This window comes from Adiantum capillus-veneris, chromosome 24 (genome assembly GCF_014529385.1).
Source record: "Adiantum capillus-veneris isolate H3 chromosome 24, ASM1452938v2, whole genome shotgun sequence".
NCBI lineage: Eukaryota > Viridiplantae > Streptophyta > Polypodiopsida > Polypodiales > Pteridaceae > Adiantum > Adiantum capillus-veneris.
The window spans coordinates 104,425,692-104,441,271 of record NC_140954.1 but is presented as its reverse complement, the minus strand read 5'-3'; the positions used below and the strand labels follow the sequence as shown (position 1 = coordinate 104,441,271).

Here is a 15,580-nt window from a genome sequence, read left to right as displayed (position 1 = left end):
TGTGAGTGTGAGTGTGAGTGTGTCTTGTGACTGCGCTCTGGCCGACAGCGATTGTACAAGGCCTTTGAAGGCTCCAAAACTTGCCTTATAATTGTTGTGTTAAACTCTAACCTTGTGGCTTGCAGAACCACTCGCAAATCCCATAGTTTGAGTAAAGCCTTGACTTGCTCAATAAACACATAGCACTGAATCTTACTATGCGGAATGAGCGGAAGAGTTGCCTTTGCAGCAGTAATAAGGGCTTGGGTTTCGTCGATAGCCTCCTGCATCTTCTCCGACATTTTCTTCCTACCCATACACCGTGAGGACGATGAAGTAGTAGACAAAGAAGAAGATGACTTACTTGATTCGTCGAACCTGTATCCAGGTGTGGCTGGCAAGGACAAGCAACAATCCACAGTCTCCTCAGAAGAAGAGGTTTACGGCTGCAGTGAAGAAACTTCGGAGCGCGGTGATGGTGAATGGACAACAGAAGGTAAGCGTCGTGCAGGAGATTTACGAGAAAAAACGCTTACTCGCCTTACTGTTATACGCGTTCGCACCATAAAAGATCCACCACTTACTGTTCCTAGAGTTATGTGCACCGTAAGTGACATGGCAGACATGCATTGGACAGGACTTTCTCTTGTCTTTGAAATGATTACCATTGATAGTCCTTCCGACCGTTGTTTCCCTAAGAACTGATATTGGTGCCCATACTTTTCTGGTTCTGGTCTGGACAGGGTTTGATCGCACTGGTACTGTTCTAGCTTTTTGACTAGTTCTGGAATTGGTTGTACATGGAAAAGACCTAAAATAGCTGATTCTAGATTTTCCTGGTCTTCAGCTCCCAGACCATCAATGCCCGTTTGCCTGGCTTCTGAATAATAGAACTTGATTTTAGCTCCATTATATATCCCTGGCAACAATAATACATACAGATCTTTCAGCCTTACCATGCCATTTGAGAACACCCAATCAACTTCAAATGGTCCCTCCCAGGCTATCTTTAAGTTTGGTTTCTTAGGGCCTAATTTTGATTGATATAAGAGAACCAGATCGCCTTTCTGAAACTCCCTTACCTTAATTCGTCTGTCATGCCATTGTTTCCTTCTTTGCTGAACAATTTCTTGTTCCAACATAGCCCTCTGTCTCAGCTCATCTAGCTGTGTTAGCTCTTCCACTCTTTTTTTTAGATTGTGATTACAATCCAAGCCATGCTCGACGGCCATTTTGAGACTGGGTATGACAAATTCCATTGGTACAACAGCTTCACTTCCATACACCATTCTAAATGGTGTTAACCCATTGGTGACCTTATAAGTTTTCCTATATGCCCATAGAGCAGTTTGAAGTTTCAAGTCCCACTGCTCTGCCTTCTTATGCACGATCTTGGTAAGGATAGTCTTGACAGTCTTGTTACTGCTTTTTGCTTGCCCATTGCATCTAGGATAATAAGGTGTTGATTTCCGATGCTTGACTAAAAGCAGATCCATGAGAATATCCATAGTGTCATTTATAAAGTGTGTACCTTGGTCTGACACAATCTCCATAGGACATCCGTATTGGCAGACAATATTCTCAAATAGAAACCTAGCCGTGGATTTTGTTGTGTTGTCGGGAAGAGCCTTAGCCTCAACCCACTTAGTCACATAACAGGTAGCCATTAATATATATATATATTCTTTCTGGGAGTAATCTTTTTGAATGGCCCCATAAAATCCATACCCCATTTCATGAAAACACCCAGTGGCTGGACTGGTATTAAAGGAGTCATGTCTGTTGCTATAGGTATGCCCATTCTTTGGCATATATCACAAGTTTTGCAAAAGCTTCTGACATCAGATATTAAAGTCTGCCACCATAAACTAGCCTGCAGAATCTTCTTGAAATTAATATCAGTAGAAAAATGGCCACCAGATTCCCCATTATGTGCCTCTGCAATAACTTGCCTCTACCTTCCATAGGCACACATCGACGAAGAATCCCATCCACACCCAATCTGTATAGTGAGCCGCTGATGATAGTGAACTTAAGGCTTTTAATGACCAGAGCCTTCTTCTGATTCTGAGTCCCAATCATCTGGGAACCCTCCCTTAGACAGGAACTGATATACTTCATACAATTCTGGATCAACTGACTCTGCCACTTCAAGCTGAAAAAGTTCTGAATCTACTGGCTCATCTCTTAAAGACTCCTTAGAGTAGCCTTCTGTACTCCTAGATAGGAAATCAGCACCACAATGGTTTTTGCCAGGTCTATGGAAAATACGAAATTCAAATTCCATGAGAAACATCATCCAGCGTATCAGCCTGCCTTGAATAATGACTTTATTAATCAGAAATAATAAGGCTTGATGATCCACATAGAAATGAAACAACTTGCCCAGCAAATAATGTCTGAATTTGGTAGCACTAAAAACCATCCCTAAGGCTTCTCTTTCAGAAGTTGTATATCCTTGTTCAGCTTGACTGAACCTGCGACTGGCAAAGTATACCGGATAGTCAGTTCTTCCTTCTGGCTGAGCTAGAATTGCTCCCATTACCAGACCCGAAGCATCCACATGTACATGAAAAATGACATCCCAATCCGGTTGTCGAAGAACTGGTTTACCAACGATGGCATTCTTTAATTTCTGAAAACTTTCTTCACACTCAGCAGTCCAATTGAACTTGCTGGTTTTCTTTGTAAGCTCATACAATGGTAATGCTTGAGAAGCAAACTTATGCACAAACCTTCTATAAAAATTAATATATCCTAGAAAAGAACTTAATTCTGATGCATTTCTAGGCGCCTTGGCCTGTTGGACGCATTGGATCTTGTCATTGGCCATTTCTATTCCATTTCTGGACACCACATGTCTCAGTAGCTGTCCTCTCCAGACTAAGAAAACAGATTTGAATGGATTTAGACAAATTCGCTTTTCTTGACAGTGCTTAAAAACCATCTCCAGAAATAGTAAATGATTTTCCTCTGTGGAATATACAATGAAGTCATCCATGAGTATGGCGAGAAATTGATGAAGAAATTCACTGAACTCATATCCTGCAATTTCATCAAGTAACATATATGTGAAGGGTAATGGAAATGGATCCTTGATGGTTTGAGCATTTAGTTTCCTATAATCTACACATACTCTCAGCTTCCCATTCTTCTTAGGCACAACCACAATAGAAAACAACCAATCACTAATGGCTACTTCAGTAATGAACCCAGCTTTTAGAAGGTTGTCGATCTCTTCCTTGACCTTCTTAGCATAATTCGGATTCATTTGATAGCGTTGTAGCCGTACTGGCTTGGCATGGGGTTTCAGTGGTATTCGGTGTTGGCAGACCTCTGGATCCACTCCTTTGAGATCAGTATGTTCCCATGTGAACACATCTTTATAGTGCTGGAACATATGTCGTGCCTTCTCTTTCATCGTAAGATTCGGATGTTTATTAACCTTGATCATTCTAGGGTTTCTTCAGACCCTAAATTCAATTCCTCTATTTCTTAATCATCTGGAAGCAGCCAGTTAGGCCCTCCACCTTTTCTCTTGGTTGACTCCTTAGCATAATCCCAAGACGATCCTCTGAGCTCTGAATTACCATTCTGATTTCCAGTAGCTCCTCCAGAGCATGCCGGTTCTACTAGGGTGCTGAACTCAACTGGTTCTTCTGGCCTTCCAGTTAATCGAACTGGACGTTCTCCTAAATTCAATTCAGTGAACTGTTCTGAAAATTGTTTCTTTTGTTTTTCAGCTTCATCTTTGTTTATTAAAACTGCATTGAGATCTATCTCTGTTAATGGAAAAATATTCATAGCTGCCAACATTCTCTCAATTTTCTTCACTTTGTACTTTTGCCAGCTCTTTGGGTCTCAGTTCTTTTCTCCAACTTTTGGTGTTATTCGTCTGAATATGGATTCTGCTACCGACCCCTTGTATTGTCAAAGTCTGAGTAGCATAGTCGTGAACAGCGTGTGCCGTTCGCAGCCATGAGCGTCCCAGTAGCATCCCATACGCTCCTTGCACATCCAGTACTAGGAAACTGGCTTTGAACTTTGCTTTGCCCACTCGTATCTTCATATTCTCTACCATTCCAGCTGTCTGCACCACTCGATGATCCGTCATTCGGACTTTGAAAGGTACTGGTTTCAGATTAGTAATTCCCATCCTTTGCTGAAGATGTACTCCCAAAATGTTTACCCCTGCTCCTCCATCTAGTATGACGCTTGAGAGTGGTTCCCACTGTTTCCGCACTTTGTAGTCCACCTGAATCACCGGAACTTCATCATCTCTGGCAGCTGTCAAGTTGACAGATATGGCCTCCACCTCAGCCTTCATTCGCTGCCTGATGAATTTCGCTGGTTCAGGTAAAGTTCTTCTAATGTCCTCTAACTCCACAGTGAGTTCTTGAATTCATTCGCTGCCTGATGAATTTCACTGGTTCAGGTAAAGTTCTTCTAATGTCCTCTAACTCCACAGTGAGTTCTTGAATTCTGTCACAAATTTTGACATGAATTTCCTCTTTCTCATGATCAGAGTTGTCATCAGAACTTGAAGAATTAGTAGTATCTTCACAATACCATTCCTTTGGTTCAATGCTTTCAGCTCCTTTAGCAGTTCCCAACTCTTCCATCAACCCTTGTACTGCAGCCAACATGGTCTCCGGCATCCCAGGCTTCGACTGATTTGGTTGTGTTGTCTCAGACCATTGGTTAGGTATCTTATGAATGACTCGAGCATCAGAACTATTTGGCTGCTCTGACAGCTTCTTGGCTAAATCCTCAGTGATTTTCGCCACTAGTTCTCTTTGCTCCTGCCATTCATCAACCACCTTTTCTTTACCCTTGGCCTTCCATACCTTTCTCTGTTGGGCCCATTTGCTACTTTCAGGAATGACTGGTTCCGCTGGACTTTCTGGAATTTCCTCAATCACCTACTTCATGTAACTGCTCGTACAGGAACCGGTTCTGGAACCTTCGCCTCAGTATCCGCAGCTCCATGTGTTTCTGGAGACTGAGCCGCGAAATGCCCATACTTACCACATGTATAGCAATTCAGGATTCGATTCTGAAAATTACCACGACCTCGGCCTCGGCTGGTACCCGCTTGGTATCTACCGCATCCTGCACCAGTACTACTTACACCTGGTTTCTCTTCTTGAGAAGCACTGGTAGTTTCCACTCTTACTGGTTCAGCATTGGTGAATGCCACTACTGACAAGTCTTTTTCCTTCTTAAAATGATGAATTGAAATACCACAGTTGTTCCATAGATGGCCATAGGCTTTGCAATAAGTGCATTGTGGGCATTCGTTTGAACATGGTCTTTAGATTTACACTTTGAACACCAAGTTTCCATTCTTCTTACCGGCTGTCTGGTCTGGCTAATTTCAACAATTTGTCGGGCCATCTCTTCAATCTTCCTAGACCAAGATCCTTTCCTAATCTTGTCTTTGGTTCTGTCATCTGAGCTACTTTCAGAGCTAGTGGAGGCTCTACTGGATTCAGAATCTTCAGTAGAAGTACTGCTACTACTGGACCTCCTCTTCTTACGACTCTTTTCCTTCTTAGCTTGTTGTTCTAGCTTCAGGCTCCACTGCACCAAATCATTGAATTTCTTGGTTGGTGTCGGCACCTCCTGTTCCCTAAGCTTCTTACTGCGAAAACCATTCAAAAACCATGCTCGCAACCGCTTTTCAAATGGTGGTTCCTGCAGTTACCTAGTTAGTTCCTTGATTTTCTCAACATAACTTCTGACTGACAATTTTCTCTGCCTATCTTATCCAGCTCACAGAGTATATCCTCTTCCCCTCTGTTATTCGAATATTCCAATCGGAAAGCTTATGATCTGAGTTGACAAGCCGGATAATGGTAGTACCATTTCCTTGCTGCCTCCTTTAATGTTTGCGGAAAGTATTCACCCCAGTCATCTTCATCAATAATTTTTAACTCAGCATACTGCTCAAAGGCTTGGATATGAACATCTGGGTAATCCTTCTTTCCCCCTTTGAACACTGGAAAAGAAATTTTCAATGAAAATTTGTAATCATGTCTATTAGCATCTTTCTTCCTCTTCTCACCTTAGGATCCTGACTACTTTTTGAAGCTTTCTTATAATGATCTGTGTCTGCATCCCAATTAATTTCTGTCTTCGTCTCAATTGTTGTCTCCTCCGTAGCTTTTCTATTGGAACTATGACGACTTCCTTTGCTGCCTTTGGCATCTTCGTCTCCCTGTGTGGTCCGAGAACTCTTGGCCTTGCGTTCTTCCCTTTAAGTCCTGCGTCTTCTGGACTAACTAGAATGTTGAGAGTCTTGTGCCTCATCAGCATGATTGTGCTCCTCCTGAGCCTCAGTATCAGTTAATTGTTCATCCTTGGGATCACTCCTAAGGGATAGGGTCAACACGGTAGGATGGTTTCCGGCAACGATTGGGTTTGGGTGCCATTACTGCAACTAAAACTCAAACTGGGAGAGGAGTCTACTGATCAACGAGCAACAGTTCTAGCCACCGTGATCGCCAAAATGGAATTGGAGTTGATCTCTTTAGATAGCTTATTCCAGTGTTAAAGTTTACACCTACTGGTGATTCATTAGTTCAATCAGTAGAACTAGAGGAAAAGATAGAAACTGAGCTAGAGCAGTTACATGAACTGGAATACATCTGCTGAGAAATAGACAAGCTGAATGATTGGAATTAGTGTTCAGATTCAATTCCGATTTAGATTCAAATTCAAATTCAGAAGGAATGGATACAAAGCATACCTGGCTGAAGTATACTCGACTACTGTATTAAGAATTACAGAGTAAGTACAAGTGGGGATAATGTAGCTTAGGAACAACTCCAAGACTACAACCACACACTAAGAGTAGAAAGTCAAAAGATAAAACAGCCCAAAAGTACAGCCAACAATTGCCAACCCGATGACAATGTAATGAATCCTATTTATAGCCTCTTGGAGTTACTGTGGTAACCGTCATGGTAATTACTGATTGGTCCGTTGCTCGGCTTCCCAAGAGCTAGTTCCCACCTAGTGAAGCTGCCTCCGCCAGTGAAACTGCCTCCGCCATCTACACACTTGATGCTAATGAAGATGAAGATTTAGATTCACCAAAAGGAGATGAATATGAGAAGAGAAGAAAGCAAACAACGTACCTTCATGAGGACTAAACCTCCAAAACTCAAGTATAGCACATACCAGAGGATGTGCAAGTTTCGTGGAGGTGGATGTTGCACAATAGCATATACGTTATGGAAACAGGTGATGAGCACTGTGATACATGTATTTAAATGCATGGAACATTCTCCATAATATATATGCGTACGCATAATATATAAGTTAAAATTATATAGCTCATTTGATAAATTATTCTAAGAGTCGTTTTTTTACTTTACTTTATTTTATTTATGATATTTAATCCTCATCCATATTTAATATAAGCCCATCACGACATAAGTCAATGCACTAGCTTGTATTTTTCTTACCATGCATCATTTTTAAATTCATATCAATCCTCTTATTAACTTTAGTCAAAAGTTACATGGCATGCTTACATCCACCATGATACGTTTACTTTTGGAAGCAAATGACAACTTAAGCAACCCTAAGCCTTCTAAAGCTAGAAGCATCTAAGAGAGAGAACAAATGGCAAGAAAAAGAACTGCAAAAAATCTTATTTCTCTAAGAGTTGAACCTTTGATTGGTTTCGCTATGAATCAAAAAGATTCATATACACAACTTGTTCCGATTACTACGTACAATATATATATCATTGTGAGCACTAAACCGCAATTTCAAAGGACAATTTGCAGCATGTCTGGGCCACAAAGGTTAGCCACCATTAACACATCATTAACCCCGTTTATCCTACCCATGATCAGATATGAAGTGAGCTTTGACATTTTCAATTGTTTTGTTTTGAGTGAGGGGTTTTGTGTACATCAACTACTAAGTTTCAACGTGTCAAAGTCTCTTGCAATTCCTCGCAAAGTATCACAACCAGAGGCTCCACTCTTTCTTGGCAAGAACGTCAACTTTTCGACATTGTTCCTTTGCTTCAATTAATATGACTAGGGCATCAATGGTCACATACTAGCTGCTCGAAGAGAGGCTCACCCTGCTGCAACAGATCACTGGCAGGAGGATGATCTCACATCTAAGTTCCTGACACACTTCTGGGGACGCTTGTGGGACAACGAACAGCCGAGGAGTCACCATGTTCCAATGACTAGTTGTCCATCAAGCTACCACATTTGGGAGTTGGTTGGTCTACAATGGCCATCCGAAGGGCTGTGCCGTTTGTGACCATCCACTTGAGTCACAATGGCATTGTCTATGGGACTTCCCCGGGACGCAACACGTCTGGATTTGGATTCAATGGCCGATGCAAGCCTTGTCGTCAACTAGGAGTACACTTGGGATATTGTTGACTAGTCCACCCTCATGGGCAACACTTCGTTTTGAGCTATCTTCAGCTAGCAAGATGATTGTGATACAAAAGGGCCAGCTTACATAGAGCTTCAAAGGTGGAGCATTGATAGAAAGCTTTGTTGGGAGCTCATCTGCAGTCTTAACTCTGGTTCATTTGGAGTGCCCGTTGCTCCCGCATCTTTGAGACATGTCCGATCCCACCAATGGAGACTACAAGAGATATCTGGCTAGAGCTGATCCATACACTTCAGAGGAGTGTTCGAGAGGCTTCAGAGCACCTCCGAGCGTATGCAGGAGTGCCGCAAGGCATTTCTATGACTCACATCCAAGGTTTTTCTACACTATGGTCCATGGGGCTCCTAGATGGCAGCACAGGCCACCTATGTGGTTTCCTCCTCCCATATCCTGATTTAGTCTATATCTCATTTTTTCATTAGGAGTCCCCCCACATTCTAATGTAGCCCCCTCTTGTTGTAGCGTGCAGGGCAGTGTTTATTAACTTAATAGAAGGATCTTCTTCTTGGGGAAAAAAAAAACATTAGTCCATTAGATGCCTTGTGTTTACCCATTACTGCCACGAGATCTCAATTGTCTACATTCAACCGAAGAGTTCTGATGCTGTTGACTGGTATCACTTCTTGCAGATTAATCACCCTTGTTGAATCTATCCAATTTTTCAAACTTACAAGCGGCAAAACAGCGTCAAAAAAAGTATTCTGATGAGTGACGCAAGACTGTTTCTTATCCACTGAGAAGCAAAGTCTCTATCTAACATCCACTTGGCACTTCCCAAGTGAAGACTTTGTGTGAGTCTTTTTTGCACATATGGTTGGGCTCTTTTACAATGGTATAGCTACAAGTGCTACAGCACATGTCAGTAGAATGAAGCCTTTTCCATCATGTGATCAAAATCTAGCCACTTACTGGGATCCTCAGTTTGACCACTGCAACTTGCAGCATTGACGAATACTGATACTGCAAGTTTATATCCACGCATTCAAATGCTGCTCAGACACATCTCTAAGACATTTTCGTCCAAAAAATGGTCGAGAAAAATCCATGGAAGACATAGAAGATTAACTTCTTTACTCCAACTCTATGGGAGGAAGATGTGAGGAAATGAGCATGTGGACCATCGCTCAGATCACAAGCACCAACTCATTTGCAAGACAACATTGCATCCTCTACATTAGCTTGGCTGAGAGCTGCCAAAGAGGTCTCTCCTGTCTAACAGTCAAGAGTATTTGAACCGTAACTCACTCTCCTTTTCAGCAAGCATTCAAAGGAAAATCGTAATATAGACATTTACACATATTGAGCTCACAACCATCCAAACATCTCTTTTTTTAAATCTACCTTCCATGATATACAAAACTCTAATTCCTAGGCAAGGCAATGCAAGAGACTGCTTGTAATGAATTGAGACAAGGTGGGCTCAGTATGTGTGCGACCATCTGTTCCAAAGTACTTTCATGAACAAAGAATTACACATGAAAACTCCTCACGATCCATCAAATGCTTTTTAAAAGAAAACTTCATTGGCCACCTACACCTAATATTTAATCACCTGGCAGCCGACCATAATGATTTTTTCCTAGGGATAAACACACTGTTAACAGCAGGTGCACTTTCTGATAACCTTCAAAAAGAAGGTTAAGATATACATTAGTCGCTTTCTCCAAAGTATCAGATTGCAACAAACAATAATCAGCTCGTGCTAGATACCCACATGGGCTTCTGATAGCTGAGGCACGAAGATACAAAGGTAAATTTAGAAGCCTAAGATTCTGAATAGAATAAGGGAATTATTTGATATTTGATGCTTGGTGAGTCACAGCTGCACCTGAGTCAAGTTGAACACCCCATCTCTCCATTCTCATTCAGAACATGAGAAGAGGATGGATATCTGTATTTAGGGACGGTGAGAGTGTCATATAGCATTAGAGGAGACTAAGTGATGCCTCAACGTTAGTTAGGATTATCTTGAAAACTTGCGCTCTCACATGGTCATTCAACTAATGACCTTCGCAAGTCCCAGTAAGAACAATGAAACAGGCAAGAAAATGAACCTTTGAGGCTTCAAGGTAACAGCCCAGGAGAAACAGCAATGCGTACACCTTGGGCTTGCCCACTCTGCAACAAGTACGCAACCTCTGCTGCTGCTAGAGCAGCCTCCTGCTCACCAATTTCAAGTGCAGTTAGCTACTTATGGTGAAAAAAGAAGAGTACAAGAGGCAATAATCAAGCCCATTGTTCAAAGCACTTCACACAAGATTAGAATGTAACACAAGGTTAACAGGCCTTGCCTGTCTTTGGCGCCTACATTGCAACACATTCAATGCCCGCGCCATGATGTAGCATGGCAGAAAAAATCCAGCAGTTCGCAGAAGAAAGAGCTGCCAAAAGATGAAGTGCAAAAGAAGTTTTAAACACCACAATTCGCTGGAATCTAGAAATTGCCCAGAAGAAAATCTAACCATGAAAAAAGTAGACGCATCTTCATCTGCACCAGTCGATGTGATTGAAAGCACGTGTCGAAGCAGCAGCAGAACCATTAACTACACAGAAAAAGATAACAAACATGCAGTCAGAGTTGAAAAAGCAGTTGAATGTACATGCTTAATCATCAAAGACAAAACAAATGACTCAATGATGTGGTGCATTCTTGCAGACAATCAGAAGAGATTAGAGCATACAATCAAGGCTACAGAGCGAAAGCAGGCTGCGCTTTGTTCGTTCGCTCTTGAGTAAGCTTCATACTCTGCCTCAGAGAAAAGATGTTCAGATGTTACTGCAAAAATTCTTGGCTCGTGCAAGTCAAACCGCTGGCCACTTGCAATCTCCCAGCTATCACTGTGAAGCACAAAAGGGAACGTTAACTTCATAGCCTTTCTGAAATGGCATTACATTCCTTGGTGCCCAGGACAAGCAGATTGTTGCCACAAATATGTTTATTTGACAAATAGAAATACCCTATGTTGATGGGGAAACTGTCTGATCGAGCTGAAGATGGAGGAGCGGTGTAACCACCCTCATAGGGCTGCCAAACAAAAACACAATGTGACCCATCCTGAACCAATAAACTTGATTTATTCGAAAGACGGTCAAGAAACATAGTAAAATTGTTTACCGTCTTGCAAATTTCGCATATGGTGTCCCCCTTTTCGTTGCACCAATGTTGCACACAATTCCTATGCGCAAACTGTACCAGCCATTGCAGACCATGCATGAGAATTTTTCTATGGTACTATTGCAATCAATGATAAGTACAGCCTTTACAGGAAATACATCCAATCAATAATGCATTCAACCTTAAAAAGAGAAATAAAAAATGCATCAAAGCTTCACATAATTTGATCCCTTCTGTACAAGCTCAATGATGCAGCCAGTACAAAGAGAGGCTCTTCCATCACAGCAGAATATGAAACAAACTATATGCTGGAATTAAAACATTCAAAAGATTTCTACCTTCAAGCTTCCAGTGCAAGCACAAGGAGTTTCAAGATTTGTGAGCTCGTCTTCATCCTGGCAAATTCGACACTCCGCAGAGGAAGCAGCCACGAGAAGAGGTTTTGAGACTTGGCCATCAGCTCCCGTATCCCTGCTCCAACTTGCTATGGAGATTTCCACATCATTTTTTTGGAAAGCCACGCACGATGAAGATTTTTGCAAAGTCAATCGAGCCTCGTCTTCTTTCAGAACCAATGAGGATGACGATTTTTGCGCACTCATTCGTTTCTTGTTGGGAAGGAGCACCTTCCTGCTAAGGAAAGAGGCTTCTCTACGGACCTCTGTAGCAGGCATTGAAGGGCCATGGCTTGCTAGCGTGAAGCCGTCCTGATTGTCCATAGACAGAGAAAGACTTTCACTCATAATGGACAAGATTATGCACACACCTTCGGAGGCTTCGAGGTCAGATTGTGTTGGGAAAATGTACGGTAGCTGTCTGTGTTTGTGAATCAATGGTATATGCAAAGCTTCAGCGATTGATCTTGCGTGAAGCTTGGTGTCAGAAGGCGCTCAGAAAAGTGCTCACTGCTGCGGCCCTCCGAAAGCTTGGGAAAGGTAGCAGCGAGAAGAAATCCGTTTGGAAACTTTAGCGTGCAGAAGAGAGGCTTAGGAAGAGCCTGTGCAGCGCATGTGCATGTGCGTGCGTGCGTGCGAGAGAGAGAGAGAGAGAGAGAGAGAGAGAGAGAGCGATGCTGGGCTTTGTTTGTTTGCAGGAGGGGAAGTTGGATCTACGTGCGTTCGAATTAAGGAGACGGCGATGGAAAGGAAAAGATGAGAGAGAGAGAGGGAGAGAGAGAGATCACAAAACCCTAGACGTAAGGAAGAAACACAGGCGAAACCTTCGGAAAGCCCGGAGAGAGCGAGAGAGCATGTTTTGTCTTAGTGGAAATGCTAATGAATCAGCATTTTCTCAGCATTTGCAAGGCACGATTTTATAGTCCGGCGGTATATCATCTTTGTCATTTTTAAATGGTCTTGAAATTTAAAACTAGGAATTTGTTCACACGTTGAAAGATCACGCACATGATAAGCAATCGAGAGGCTGCTCCAACTTCCTCGATTAATGCCACCACGTTGCTTTTGTGCACAAAGCAGGGGAAAAAAAGTTCACCCGCTTGGAGGGAAATAAGAACGCAACGACAAACTGTGTACACAACCCTACTATAAGGCCAAGAGCCAGTGTGAAGCTAGCTCGGGGGTTGCCTACAGACTAGGTGGAGAGCCAGGCTTCACTGCCCTATGCTTAAGTGGTATCAGAGCTATTTTTGGGGCGTGGTCTTTGCATGCATGCAAATCGTGTAGAGGAGGAGAAAGATCTCGGCAAGTGCGCCATGGGGAACGGTGTACATTTGTGGCTGTCTTCGTATGAGATCTGCTGCAACACCTCAAATGGGACAATTTCCAAGAGTTGTCAAGCCTCCTGATGCTAGTGGTAACTTTAGAAAGCCTCAACCTGTAGGTGGATTCTAAGGTCCCCAAGGTTGACAAAGAGACTGTACCCACCATCTACATTCCTCCTTCCCTTTCTTGAATTTTAGATGACAAAGGCATTATCTTTTCCTTTTGCTCTTCCTCTTGTCTTGACAGCAGGCATTTGGACTACACCAAGTGGCATTTGAGTGAATAGAGATGGTGGCCTGGAGGTTTGTTGACTGATTCTAGCTTGTGTGGACACCATCTATTCCTGAGGATCTTGGAGGCTGCATTGTCCTTCATGATCAATTTGTAAATTGCCTCATGTTCAAGCTACTCCTTTCTAGAAGCATCTCTTCTTCATACGGTGTCAGTTGATGGTACTTTGGGTCATAGATGGTCTTTTTGCCCTTTGACAGTCTCGCGCTGGCCATTTTGTGGCAGATGGATGTAGTGGTCATCCATCCATGTGGATCTGGCTAGTTCACCTTGATTTTGTCCTCGAGCAGAATCTCGGCTATCTCCCTAAACTAGGGTTCATGGCTAGCTCTGTTAGGATTTCTCTAAAATCTTGGATGCTCTAATACAACTAGAGTATATCTTTATATACTCCACAAGCTAACCCAATTGATCCTTCCACTAGATCATCAATTCTCTGAGATTAGCCACATCTTCTTTCAGATATGAGACTGTATTCTTATGTTCAATGGGGTTTAGTAATTCTATCTAGGCAACCCACAAAGCATTGGTGTGATCGAGGTGTGATCATGCCAATCTCAAAGCCGATCCACACTTTGAACGTAAGCCAGCTTATTAGCACGTTCATTGTACTTAGGGTAAAGAGCTGGGTAGAACCTTGATAGTTCATCCTCGTGCATAAGCAATGCATACATCAAGACTAGCGAATCTGGCATTGTTTCAATGTAGTGCATTACTATTTCATTCTCAAAGTGGCATTTGATGCATTATATGTTTCTTGCCCTAAATGAAGATGTTCAATCATCAATTAATTGGCTAGGGTGGAATTATATGTAGCAGCGGAAGCACTTAAATCATCTTTCATGTTATCAACTCAGTGTTGCAACTCCTCTAGGCTCAGCATGCTACATTATATTTCCTTCGAAATCACTTATATCTGTTAAACATTGGTAGTAATATTTGTCTAGAATTGCTTTGCTTCATTGCACTGTTGGTTGCTTTTAGTCTATCAATGCTAGCCTACGTTTGACTAGGTGTTGATTCATATTCAACCTTTTGTTGTTGAACTTCTCTCACCAAATTGTTGATCTGAGCAACCAGGTTGGAGTTCATAGTTTTGCAATTCTTCAAATCCTCTTACCTCTCCTTGATTCACTTCATGTATTGCTCCCCATTGTCTTATTCTTCTTTAAATAAACTCTGCATCTTTTGGACTGCTTGTTTCCATTGATCTTTGTTGTTGATCTCCTATACCAGCTCCTTTAATTAAACCAATTTAGCCAAATCCCTCTGGGCTTGAGCCTGGTTATTTGGGCGATAGCATTTATGATGGTGTTCCAGCCTGAGTGAATAGTGGCCATGTAGCCATCTTTTAGTGAATCGACATATTTGTGATCATTAGCAACCTTCATAACAAGGGAAGCATAAGGTGATTGTTGCATTTGGGCTGATGTCACAATCTCAAGTTTGCCCTGAGGTGGATTCTTTTGCAAGGCGCACAATTTATCAAGTAGGCATCTGAAAATGGTAGTGATTGTGGGTGTGCCTTGTACTAAAGTTATGGGTGTACCTTGGACTAGTTTGGTTGGCTTGATGGTCTTTGTCTAGGTTGGCTTACTAGGTCTTGGTAAAGTTTAATAATACATTCAAGAGGAGTGCCTGGAATCACCACTATGGCGGTGTTGTTTGAAGCTTGCTTGCAAAGTCTATTGGGTCCCTGGTCTGTTGCTCTTCAAATTTCCCAGACGGTGTCTTTATTTTACCTTTAATCATGGCCCAACACTCCTTTTGGTCTATCAAAACCTTATGTTTCTTGGTTGGTGGTTCAGATGGCCCTTCTGCTTCTTCTTTCCTTTTCAAAGATAGGGCTTTGACCCTAGGGTGTTCATGCTTCAAGGTTTGCCAATAGTTGCCAATAGTCAAACTGTCAGACATACCATGCTTTAAACATGTGTTGGGTCTTGATTTTTCCAATCTGTGCTACCACACTGTTGTATAAAATGGTATTGAGGTCACTATAGCAATTCTTATCCAAGGATATGACCAACAACATGTTGAACAC

At 42.2% G+C, this 15,580-nt stretch overlaps 1 protein-coding gene across 1 annotated transcript; it reads right to left on the bottom strand.

Annotated features, from left to right (window-relative positions):
* Positions 1 to 10,011: 10,011 nt before the first annotated feature.
* On the bottom strand, positions 10,012 to 12,804 carry LOC147426890 (uncharacterized). Its single transcript, XM_086498813.1, has 7 exons — positions 11,866 to 12,804; positions 11,528 to 11,599; positions 11,370 to 11,437; positions 11,094 to 11,250; positions 10,875 to 10,955; positions 10,704 to 10,793; positions 10,012 to 10,572 (listed from the first exon to the last, which is right to left on the bottom strand). The coding sequence occupies exons 1-7, from the start codon at positions 12,268 to 12,270 to the stop codon at positions 10,477 to 10,479; spliced, it is 969 nt and encodes a 322-aa protein (XP_086354939.1). The 5' UTR covers positions 12,271 to 12,804; the 3' UTR covers positions 10,012 to 10,476.
* Positions 12,805 to 15,580: the final 2,776 nt, after the last annotated feature.

Excerpts from the sequence above, each read along its gene's own strand:
- LOC147426890 (XM_086498813.1), bottom strand. The coding sequence starts at position 12,270 with ATGAGTGAAAGTCTTTCTCTGTCTATGGACAATCAGGACGGCTTCACG. Across the intron at positions 11,251-11,369 it reads AGTTTCCCCATCAACATAGG|TGATAGCTGGGAGATTGCAA; the intron begins GTATTTCTATTT and ends TGTGCTTCACAG. Across the intron at positions 10,794-10,874 it reads ATGCGTCTACTTTTTTCATG|CTCTTTCTTCTGCGAACTGC; the intron begins GTTAGATTTTCT and ends ATCTTTTGGCAG.